Source organism: Hyperolius riggenbachi, chromosome 1, assembly GCF_040937935.1.
Source record: "Hyperolius riggenbachi isolate aHypRig1 chromosome 1, aHypRig1.pri, whole genome shotgun sequence".
NCBI classification, from domain to species: domain Eukaryota; kingdom Metazoa; phylum Chordata; class Amphibia; order Anura; family Hyperoliidae; genus Hyperolius; species Hyperolius riggenbachi.
In genome coordinates this window covers 523,987,981-524,000,827 of record NC_090646.1, presented here as the reverse complement: position 1 = coordinate 524,000,827, position 12,847 = coordinate 523,987,981, and the positions used below count along the sequence as shown (strand labels likewise).

At 40.8% G+C, this 12,847-nt stretch overlaps 1 protein-coding gene across 3 annotated transcripts in view; it reads right to left on the bottom strand.

The window, feature by feature from the left end:
- Nucleotides 1-5,064: 5,064 nt before the first annotated feature.
- The window catches only part of RPH3A (rabphilin 3A), a 521,629-nt gene continuing 513,846 nt past the window's right edge, over nt 5,065-12,847 (bottom strand). For all 3 annotated transcript variants that reach the window (XM_068245917.1, XM_068245908.1, XM_068245925.1), the window contains one exon: nt 5,065-7,306. In XM_068245917.1, the coding sequence (XP_068102018.1) occupies nt 7,176-7,306 (131 nt within the window). In that variant the 3' untranslated portion in view covers nt 5,065-7,175. The remainder of the gene's footprint in view (nt 7,307-12,847) is intronic.

Below are 12,847 nucleotides of genomic sequence, written 5' to 3'. Positions count from 1 at the left end.
GTTACTTGGTAAGTAGTGCAATATTTGCCTGTGTTATATCAGACTATTGTGAAGGTTCCCAAGTGTTTACCTGCAATCACACACACATGTACCTTAACCAAGATTTTTTTTTAATCTTAGATCATGATCAATTTTTCATAATTGCTGATGATTTCCAGCTGAGTGGGGCCTCCGTAATTCAGGAGCATGTCAGCTGGTGTAGTGAGAAAAGTTCTCCTACTAAAGCTTCTTTAACTACCAAGAGAAACCTTACAGCAGATTATACAACTGGCCAAGATGCCTCCTGGATAAGGACTGTCTAAGTCCCCGCTAAGGGGTGCCAGATAAGCAAGACTGTAAACAACAAATTCATTCATGAGCCCAAAAATAGTACATTACAGGTTCTAACAGCTCTAGTAACTTCAGCAAGGCCTTGGCATGAGAATAAACATCCCACAAAATGCCTTCTTGTACACCTTCGCACTATATACATCATGTTACAGGCTTTGCTCAGATCTTATATCTGTGGATTAAAAAAGTTAGAAAAGTCCCAGAGTAAGACAGACAGGTGTTCCTTCTAGCTGCCTGCATATTACACTCTATACACTACAAAGAGGACGGATGACCCCTTTTAAACTTTTAACTATACAGATTAAGATACCAGAATGTTATTATGCTGATGTTGTCATACCCTGTAACAAGAGTCAAGGAAGGAGACTTCCTGTAGGTGAGTATAATCAATCACTTGTATACAGAGACATTTATACAGAAGTAGTGGAAGGCATGCGCAAGTTGCCAATCCGGAAAGACTGAAGTTACATTGAGCACTGTGCTGCGGCAACTACCCACTAGCGGAGAGTTCCAAGCTTAATAAGAAAAGCAAATAGTAAGCTGGATTCTATTTTAAGTTGAACATTCTACACTAAGAAAGCTGCATGCAGACTAGAGAACCAGGAGCAGCAGGTACATCATTGTTTAAAAGTAAATACAACTTAACTAGAAAGATCCACTTATAGTCAACTCAACATAAATCAGCAATGCATTAATGCTACAGCATTAAAGATTTACTGTAAAACCAATATTTCAGTTTGAGTTAGGCGTGTGGCCTGAATCCCTCAGCATAGCAGCTTCCTATGTACATTGGGGACTATGGAATTCAGACCTCATCACTGGTCAACAATGCAAGGAGACGTCATCTCCTTTTCATTCTCCATAAAATAAATTGTCAGAAGATAGAGGAGGATTTGAGTCTTCCCAGTAGAGCAACAGACAACTACCAGACTAACTACACCTCACAAGATGCAAAACGCTGATAGGTTTCCTTTATAAATGAGGAGATTATACCCACAAAGCTGGACAGGACTGAAAAATGTATATGTATATTCATTTGATGAGTTGGGCTGATTTTATGGAATGTGATGCATACATGTCACCCATACCTGGTAACATGGCCCAGTCTCATGTTTCTCTTTCTTTACAGACACCCCCTCTAATGGTTATATTGTAGGTAGGACCGTGATACCTCAAAATTTTATCTTTATACACTCATCTTACTACTTTCTCTCCATTAACCACCCGTCAACCCCCCCCCCCCCCCCTAACCCCCACCCCCATTTTCACAATTTTTTTAATCTTATAAATGTTCTACATTTGTGTGCAAGTCATTCCCAAAGAACTTCACCAGCAACTTGGACAAGTTACTATTTTACACAACTTTGCTAATCTGGTGTTTCAGCAAACTTGTATTAAGAATAACTGTTTAGGACAGTCTCTTTACTGCAAGGGTGTTTATTTCTTCCTCCTCCTACTATCGTTTCTCCAGGCTTGACTGCATGGCCATGGTATATAATTACCTTTTGAATCTGTTTAAGTATTTTAGTGAATTGCCATTTGGATGTAACCTGCGAAACCTTAATAAAGACTTCATTTTTGAAAAAAGAAAACAAGCTTCTAGGCAATTCCGTTCCTCTCACTCTCCACCCAAAACTAAAATATTTATTTTGAGGATATGATACATAGAGGATAATAGGAGCTATAAATATACAAAACAATCCTTCAAAAATATAATTGAATGCATTGCAGATTTTGTTGTGCTGTACAAACCTCAGACCCCTCTGGATGTGTATTGTTACAATATTCCCAATTAAAGTGGCTTGTACACAAACATGACATTTGTCATACCTCTCCCACCTGTCTGCTAACCATTACTGCTGCTCCTTATTGTTTGCAATAATATTACATAATTTGCAAGTCAGGTCTGGTCAACCTTCTCTTCATATGAATCATACTTTGATGTGCCTTGGAAGTGGAAGAGGCACTGAGAGATAGGACATCAGACCTGATGTGCAGATTACAGATATGTGAGCAGCTATAACACACAGTGACATGGGCAGTAGTGAAGGAAACACAGAGAGAGTCAAGGAGAAAAACTGAAAAAGCAGTTGGTTGCATATATGCATAAGCTGCTAAGTGAAATACTACTTATCAGAAGGAAAAACCTAACTCTTCCGAAGGGATATCAAAACGATCAGTAATGTATTACTACTAATCATGACATTATTCATTCCAGGGGAGTTTGAGGCCTACTCAGTATATGAAGTTCCCTTATCCTTTATAAACATGTCCTAATCTCTGAATGTTTGCATGCCTTGAGGCCTGAACATCGAAATTGTTGACAACACTATCATGATAATGAGTGACATCCTGCTTTTCAAGAAAGCATTCCCACAACAACATCTGTTCATAAAACATTTTAGAAAGTGTCCATGACAATAAATGGATCACAGGAGTTACCTTATCAAGCGCATGGGCCTAGGAAAAGTCCACCCCCCCCCCCCCCCACCAACCTGCCAAAACTGATGAACGTGTATAAAAATTACCCTAGCTTTAAAGTCAGACTCGTAACCTGCTGATAGACAGGACTTACCGACAAGGTCTTCCCTCAAATCTATAAAAGTAACAAGTAAATAGAGTAAAAGTAAAGCTTCTGAGAATTTCATAGTTACAAATATGCTTTTCTCAGTTAAAGCCATTATTTCAGCCGTTTGTTGTGTTATTCAGCTTTCAAAAGTATGTGATATTTATTCATGAATAAATTACATAAATGGCAGCTGGAGTTGTCCAGTAGTCAAAATACTTAATTTATATGAAGCATAGAACTAAATAATGAATGAATAAATATGAAAATTATCAGCTACAGCCCCCCAAAATGATAACTTTAACTGGACCCATTTTTTTGTGTGTTAGAAGACGTTTTATCAACTAGACATAAAAAAGGCTTGCAGTTGGAATTAGATTATTTTTCTTTGGATACACCAGGAACTGGATAAATGATGATGTATGATATCATGACACCTGTATCTCAGCATCCCAGGACGTAATAGACCATAGATACCCTATATGTATGTGTCTTATTATTATTATTATTATTATTATATATGCACTATTATCAAGTGCTTTCACATATACATTATTTCTACGATCACCATAAAACTATTATTTAGAATACAAATTGTAGAACATCTATCTGAGCTCTCTTAGATTTCTGAACAATCCGTAACAGTGTAATGCCATATATTGGAATCAAGCAATACGTCTCCATTCACTCTAGGGGCCTGGTGCAGGAAAGGTCAGTCCTAATGCTAGGGGAGCACTGCCCAATACTCTATTAGTGGCCCATGTGTTGCTATGGTAATAGCAATGTGTGCATTACCACGGTAACATACATGGGGCTAATAAAGTAGTGGGTAGTGCTCTCATAGGGTTAGGACCAGTAAAATTGCTATGCACTCCCATCACACAACAAAGCTACTGGTCTTTGATGCATCAGGGTTATAAGTTTAATATCTGATCTATATAAAGGCTAGAACACCCAAAATGGAGTATTCACCTAGAGCTGGATACAGCAGTCTGAATTACCTACTAGCTCTAAACAAATGCACCAGCAGGATTTCAACCCCCATGACTTTGGGGTGATCCAACCAGCCAGCAGCCAACCAAAGTTCACAACTCACATTTCAGTGGGTTAACCTTTCATTTTCTCTTGGAATGATAAGAATTGTTCACCTTATAGAACATACTCCATGATAAACTGTAAAAACGTTGGTCCAAAAATACAGTTACTATACTAATGCTACTTGATTACTTTCCACTATGTATACTTTCTAGACTATATGAACTACAGTGGAATATAGATATGTTAGCGTTAAATTTCTATGTTATTCTAATATAATCACATGTGCTATTATTTTGTTTCTTTTGACGTAATCCAGACAAAAAGTTTTATTTTATTATCACACAGGCTGCTCTCATTTTAAAAAAAGAGCGATATAAAAATACAAACTATACCCGATGAAAGTAAAATCCAAACATAAAACACATTACATCCAGCTCTCCATAAACACACACACACACACACACCATTATTAATATGCCTCTTGAAGTACGGACTAATCACATATGTAAAAAATCTGGAGTAATTTGGGTTTGCAAATCGTGAGTAAATTACATAATTATTCTTACTATATTTAAGTCTACCTGAAATGATAACAATATGGAGGCCAACATCTTTATTACTTATTAAAAAATAGCAGTTGCTTGGCTGCAGTGGAATAGGCATGAAGCCCGTGGAGTCAGAGAGAAGACTAATCACATGATCTACATCATAAAATAATAAAAGATCGGCCAGCATCTAACCAACAAAAGTGAATTTGGGAAATACCTTTGGTGACTAACTAAACCTAGTTTTCTTGCATGCTCTTGAAACTTAAAATTTCCAAACCCAGCAAAACTATGTACAGTTAGTCCTTAACAGGGGTGAGGGAAACTGAGTTTTGCCTAGCAAAAAACTGAACTGGCCCGTTAGTGTCCATGGTTGCTGCAGAGATGGTTAACTCACCCATGTCGCTTTCTCTTGCCACTAATGATGATGTTCGAATTTCCTTATTCAGAAATCTGGATAATGCAAAGCAGTTCAGCACCATTATGATCAGAAAAGTCGTGGAGTTCTATTCTACGTCGCACTTCACAAGACTATGATTCTTCCTCCTTCTGTCTTGGAAGGAAGAAGAATCAGAGTCACATGGATCGTGACATGGAACGCAACTCCATGGCTCTCTCCAATCATAATATTGCTAAATTGCTGTGCACGGCATTATCCAGGTTTCCCGAATAAGGAAACCCAGATTCGAACAACAACACTACTTACCACTGTTCTGCACCCTGCTGTCCATCTTCCCGGCACTCATGCCTTCACAGCCGGAAGTGAGGAGGATAGAGAGCAGTGTGTGTGCTGTGCAGTGGTGAGAGGCAACAAGTTAACCCTCTCTGCTGTGGTAAAGGCCTCTAAATGCCCTGCTCAGTTTCACAGAAAAAAACATTTGGAATTGCTCACCACAAGCTTATCCCTAGTCATTGAAGGCATTACCCAAATCAACCACTGTTACTGTGATGTTGATGAACTAACACCAGACCATACCTCACTCAAAGTATTCAAAGACGATGATCAGCATTACAGCCAGACAGATAGTATTTTAAAATGAAGCAGAAATGGCACCTCAAATATCCTTTCCGTTTTCTCACATTAAAATACTTAAATGTCACTTGTTAAGGTTTTATATATCCTATTACAGAACAATGCAGCATGTGCACTGCTATGTTTTACTGCAGTTTATTCTCACCATGGACCAGCAGTACTTCTTCTCCACAATCCGATTGCTTGTGGAGCATGGTTACCCAGGAGGGCAGCGGTCAAAGTTAATACAAATCCTGAACTTTTTGTAAGCTAGTTTAGGTTAACCAAAATTTCAGATTACTACCAAAGACACTGGCTCAATAAAAACGAAAGGGAGGAAAAAAGGAGAAAAACACCAAAAAGACATATAACAACTGTGTGTGTTTGTGTGTGTGTTTTTCAAAAATGTCACCAAGTGGTCACTGAAAAATGGCTGAACCACTATTTTGTATCAGTGTGGAATGCTAAAGCTATCAATTTCAATGTACTGCTACTAACACCACAGCTATTACTTTAGTATAGAAAGGAGTCTACACACTAAGTGTAACAAGTCACTAGTGGCAAGAAAAGTGCGTGGAGTTTTGTGTTTCTACAAGAATACAGCTGAATCAGGGGAACTTTAAATAAAACCCTTTAAATGGCACTTTGTATTTACAGTGCCCCAAACCCATCAGCAAGGTGAGCCTGTCCAACACCGACCCTTATTCTCTACCTTTGAAAAGTAATGGACATTTACTGTAGTCTTACCTTATTTCACAGTACAGTTGTTCATATATGTAACAGTAAAAGACTCAAAATTATAAAATTATTTTCTGGAAATTAGACACAATATTGACAGAGTGCTACAGAATATTCACCAGTAACTATGTGTGGTTTTGTGCTCTGAAATAGTCAAGTTGCATAACAAATTACACAATGGAACTAAAACAAAACCGGTCTAGATGCAGCAACAATTTCTTACACAGCAAAAGAAGGTTTGTTCAAGGTAGAATTGTAACCATTGTGCATGAATGTACAAAGATATTGTGCCATAGTAAAGTTTTTTTTGCAAAAAAATAAATAAGTTAAGCTAATATATGTATATTGTTTCTTTAATAAGTAGTTGTGACTATTAAGAAAGTTTGCAAAACGTATTCCACAGGTAACTGTGCAGAGAACACGGCCATGTTGGCATTGCCTGGAGCAGCCAATAACATGTTAGCCAGCATTGTGCTAGAATTCCCTCCAAAACATCTGATTGGCTGCTCCCTTTTCCTCACAGTTACTTACAGAATAGAACATAAAAAGCAAAACACAGACTCATTGCTCATAGTAGTCATATAGAAGCTGCCCTGTTTTACTAACCTGCAAGCTTATTGGTTGGTATGAACTACAAACCAATTTTTTTTATTTTTTGCAGCGCAGGAATCACAATAAATATGTTTGCTAAGCATGTGAAGAAAGGCGTGAAGAACAAATATGTATCGTAAAGATATCCCTTCTATCAGCATTTGTTCTGAAGGAAAAAAAACTAAGGCTGTATTTATACATATATATATATATATAATAAATAATATAGTAAGAGCAGGTATTGTTTCTCTATCTCTAAAAGCTAAAGGTGTGAATGCTTTGGAAGACAAGACATAGAAAGTTTACAGTGACTTGGTACAGAGCGTGAGCATTTGGGGAACACGGCAGCTGTCTTTTAATCACTGGATACGTGGTTCTCGTTCTGTAGAACGTGCCAGCGCTCAATCTTCTTATCTTTGTTCTTCAGGCACTCATACCAGTGTTTCAGGCGCTCTCCTTTGGCACTGATGCCAAGCTGACAGCCACCTATAGGGAAACAAATCAGCATAGTGACTTGACACAAGACAAAAGCATCCTGTGAAAGCAACCAAAAGTAATGACTTTAGAGGAGAATTTATACAGGGTTTTCAGGGTTTTATAGCCGAGTGACAGGTAGGCCTTAAACATTTGCTATGTTTGTAAATGTCCTAGCTTAAAGTATAATTGCAGTTGTTCTTACTAGGATCTCAGAAGGTTGTAGAATAATTGTCTAAGACTTCTTGTGGCCTGCAAATGCTAGCAGCCTCATTGTATACCTGCCCACCATAAGTGATGGGCAATGGATTGTTTATTCATAATGACCGCCCCCTCTTCAATCCAATAGGAGGAACAGTTACTAGGAGGAGGCTCATTTCAACAAAGTGGCTGGTACTTGAAGACCTTAAAAAAGAACTGTAACCAAGGATTGAACTTTATCCCAATCAGTAGCCTAAATCCCCTTTCCCATGAGAAATCTTCATCTTTCATAGGGGGCAGGGGGTCTGGCCCCTCCAAAGCAAACAAGGCATCACACCCCAGAAATAAGTCTTCATATGGAGACAGGGCTACATGCATAGTGCAACCCCTAGGCTTGTGAAGTACTCCCTGTTGGGCAGGAAGTGCATCACTACTTGGATTTCCATCGGTCTGTGCATGCGCGCAGCATTGCATCGCGCTACCATCGTGCACACTTACTACGTCACCTATTGACTTGCATCACTGCATAATCTGTGTGGTAAGCACGGATCATGCAGTATCACGATCTAGGCTTTTTAATCGCCATTGCAACGATTTGGATACTTCCAGCGTACCACATCACGTGAATTGTGCAGATCTCCATGAACTTGCATGGCCCTTGCGGCGGAGATGCAGCAGGGAAGAGTAACGCGGTGTGACACAACGTGCAGGAGTGCAAGGGGCCTAAAACTATAAATAAAAGGACTTGGCAGCTTCCCAGTGCGTCATACTGCCTATTTTCTAAGTACATTTTATTACTTTGAGTCATGGCATGTTTGATGATGATTAACTTGTGTTCATATTCAGAATGACATTCGTGATTGTTACATTCTGATTAGCAAAATTATAAGGTTATCAAAGTTATCTGTTCTGTGTGATTGTATAGGGTGATGCAGCGCAATCATACTGCATTCATCTGAGGCTAAGGCAGTAATTAAACTGTCATAAAATTCAAAGGAGGTAATAATAGTTGAAAGGTATATTTTGTTTCATGAATATTATATAATTAGAGTGGCAGAGAAACCTTAAGGATCCTAAAATGATGAACGCAATACAGGGAGCTTTATCTTTAGAACATTTGTCAGTTCTAATTTGTCTGGTAGTTCTGAACCTTCCTTGTACGGACATAGAAGCAGATCTACCCTCTTCAGATCCCTTTCACTGGGACCAGAGCCACAATTCAGCCCCTCCTGCAGGTGAGATCTGGTAGCCTTGGCACTGTATAAATATGAGGGCCATCCAAAAAGCTTTTATCTGCCACATAAAGTATTCTTTCAGTGTGATTTAACTTGCATCTGTCGGGGTAACCTCTCCTCTCGCTGCACTGCTTGTCAAGTGACTATAGAACATTGGTAACTGTTTGTTCAGCAGCATAAACATGAAGCCCCGCCCCCACCAGTTCCTCCAACCAATAGGTGAGGAGTGATACTACTACAACAAAAGGATTGAAAGCCTTACAAAAAGATATGAAAAATGCTTAAATAAAGGATGTGATTACGTCAAGAAATAATTAGAAGATACAGTGTATATAAGATAAGATAAATGCAATGTTTCCTTAATTGGTTAAATTACTTTCCAGATAACCCTTGTGTATATAAATAGGCAGTTTGGAGGTTGTGGTATTTACATGCACCTCTTTTCAGGAGCAATGGTAAAACAACTATAATGCAGATATATATTAAATGACCAAAATTAAAGAGACTCCGTAACAAAAATTGCATCCTGTTTTTTATCATCCTACAAGTTCCAAAAGCTATTCTAATGTGTTCTGGCTAACTGCAGCACTTTATACTATCACTGTCTCTGTAATAAATCAATGTATCTTTCCCCTGTCAGACTTGTCGGCCTGTGTCTGGAAGGCTGCCAAGTTCTTCAGTGTTGTGGTTCTGCTATGAACTCACCCTTCCAGGCCCCTCTCTGCACACTGCCTGTGTGTTATTTAGATTAGAGCGCCTTCTCTCTTCTCTCTTTTCTATCTTTTACAAGCTGGATAAATCGTCCTCTGAGCTGGCTGGGCTTTCACATACTGAGGAATTACAAACAAGGGCAAAGCTGTTTGCAGGAAGAAAAGAGCAGCCTGAAACTTCAGTGCATGGGGGAAAGAAACACACAAATGATCTCTTGAGATTCAAAAGGAATGCTGTATACAGCCTGCTTGTGTATGGATGTATTTTTCTATGTGTGGACATACTGTACATCAACCTACTTCCTGTTTTGGTGGCCATTTTGTTTGTTTACAAACAAACTTTTTAAAACTGTTTTTAACCACTTTTAATGCGGCGAGGAGCGGCGAAATTGTGACAGAGGGTAATAGGAGATGTCCCCTAACGCACTGGTATGTTTACTTTTGAGCGATTTTAACAATACAGATTCTCTTTAAAGGGATACTGTAGGGGGGTCGGGGGAAAATGAGTTGAACTTACCCGGGGCTTCTAATGGTCCCCCGCAGGCATCCTGTGCCCGCGCAGCCGCTCACCGATGCTCCGGCCCCGCCTCCGGTTCACTTATGTAATTTCTGACTTTAAAGTCAGAAAACCCCTGCGCCTGCGTTGCCGTGTCCTCGCTTCCCCTGATGTCACCAGGAGCGTACTGCGCAGGCACAGACCATACTGGGCTTGTGCTATACACTCCTGGTGACATCAGCGGGAACGAGGACACGGCAACGCAGGTGCAGGGGTTTTCTGACTTTAAAGTCGGAAATTCCAGAAGTGAGCCAGAGGCGGGGCCGGAGCATCGGTGAGTGGCTGCGCGGGCACAGGATGTCTGCGGGGGACCATTACAAGCCACGGGTAAGTTCAACTCATTTATCCCCCGACCCCCCTACAGTATTCTTTAACAAAAACCTAAAAAAAAACTAAAAAAATCTGGGGGATACTTGCCTCGGGAGGGGGATGCCTCTGGATCTTAACGAGGCTTCCCCCGTCCTCCGGTGTCCTTGCAATCCAGCCCTGCAACCCTCCGAACAGCTGCGAGGTAAATATTTACCTACCACGATCCAGCGCAGGCACAGAAGCAGCTCTTTGTTCGGGCTAAGGAGGAATTAGCTGAGCCCGATCATATCCACTCTATGGGCGCAGGCGCGAATCCTTTACGCCTGCACAGTAGAGTGGATACTCTCGGGTTCGTCTATTTCCACCTTAGCCTGAACGAAGAGTCTCTGCTGCACCTGTGCTAGATCGCGGTAGGTAAATATTGGCCGCGCAGGTTTTCGGGGGTGCCAGCACTGGATTCCCCCAAGCTACAGAGGATGGGAAAGCCTCATTGAGAGACCCTGAGGTTTCCCCCTCCTGAGATAAGCATCTCCCAGAGGGTTTTTTTTTTTTGGTTTACAGGGTTTCTTTAAGACTCATACACACACGACTGCATGGAATGCTGGATCATCTAGAGGGCTTTGTTTTGCTCTTTACGCATCCTACTCAAAGCTGTTCTGTCTTGTGCAGTGCTATTGCTCCTACTGCTCCCTCCATAGCAACAAAGACCTGTGACATGTCTGTACAGCACTCGGTTCCAAACTGCAACCCAAGGGCTCAAGTCACGATCCCTGGGAGTGACATAGTGTGCGTTTGTGTGTGCACCTTTGGTCTGCAGATTATTTTTTTCGTTCAGCATAAATGTAAATGCTTTAAAATATTTCAAAATAAAAGACCAACAGGAGATACTTGTAGACCTAGCAGTCTGTCACCCACAATCAGCAATTAGTGTTATAGGTGCTGTCTACATGTGTGCATAGTTTAACTCAGAGAGCATAACAGGCAAAGGATCGGCTTCTTTGCCATGTACCTGCATTTGCAGCAGGTGGTCAGAAATGGATACTACTATAGACCTCTCATAAATGTACTGCAAATATCCCAGGAATTCTGCAGCTATGGAACCTTTCACAAATGTATTGTCTTTATCCTTAAAGTGTAGCAAAAACATGTAAAATTTAAAATTCATACATATAAATGTACAGTTTTACGAGAGTAAGATCCACCACAAATCACTTTTTTACTGTGTAGCCATCACTTATAGTACCTGGTAAAAAAATCTGTTAGACTGTCAGGTTTTGCACTAGTCCATCTCCTCATGGGGAATTCTCAGTTATTTCTTTATTTACAAAAGAATTTCCTGAAATGTAGTTGCCCAGTCCAACTGCTAAAATAGTGTGCAAACGAGTAGGGAAGCTGGCAGACAGAGACCCTTTCCAGGGAGTGCTTTTGTAAATAATTAGTAATACTGAGAATCTTCCAAGAGGAGATGGACTAGTTCAAAATCTGTCAGATCCATTTGTTTTTTTAACTATATCCTGTAAGTGACAGAAACATAAGAAAAAAGGAATGTATGCTGCATTTTACTCTAGGAAAAATGTACATTTTATACGTATGCATTTCAAAAGTCAACAACAGAATCTATTTTTTTGGCTATGCAATGTGCATGGGAGAGCTAAATCTTCATTCTCAAGTCGTTGGTGCACTGAGCAGTAAGATGTACGCTGTAAAGGGGGTTATTTTAATGGAGTTATGCAGGAGATCTCTTTGTGAATGTAATATGAGTGTTTCCCTCCTCTTTCTCACATCTAACCTGCTGATGATGAAAGCTCCTATTTCAAAGGAATCTATACAGACAGCAATATGTAGACTGGCATTGCTATCCAATTTAAACCCAGCTAGTGGCATAAGACTGCAGAGGGTTTTTTTTTTTTGGTTTACGTCTGCTCGCTCCTAGCAGACGTCTGCTCGCTCCCCAACAAACTGGACGAGCTGCTTCTCCTTCTCGACAGCAAACCCCAGATCAGCAAGAACACCCCTGTTCTCTGTTTTACCGAGACCTGGCTGTGCGAAAGCATCCCCGACGACTCCCTACAGGTACCAGACTACAACCTCCTAAGAGCAGACCGTGATGCAGCCCTCTCTGGGAAAACGAGAGGCGGCGGAATCTGCTTTTACATAAACACCTCCTGGTGCTCCAACACCACCACTCTCCACAAGGCCTGCACCCCAGACGTTGAGCTCCTTGCCATAAACTGCAGGCCCCGGTACTCTCCGAGGGAATTCTCTTCCCTTGTCCTCGTTGGGGTCTATATTCCACCCGATGCATGCTCCAAGTCCGCCCTGCATGTACTCAGTGACTGTATCTCGCGGTGGGAAACAGCCCTCCCAGAGGCCCTGTTCATCATCTTGGGCGACTTCAATAAGGCGAACCTTCGGCACGTGAGGCCCCTCTACAAGCAGCACATCACCTGCCCTACCAGGAGCGGTAACACCCTGGATCACTGCTACACGGTTCACAAGAACGCCTACAAAGCCACCCAAGGAGCCCCCCTGGGAAACTCTG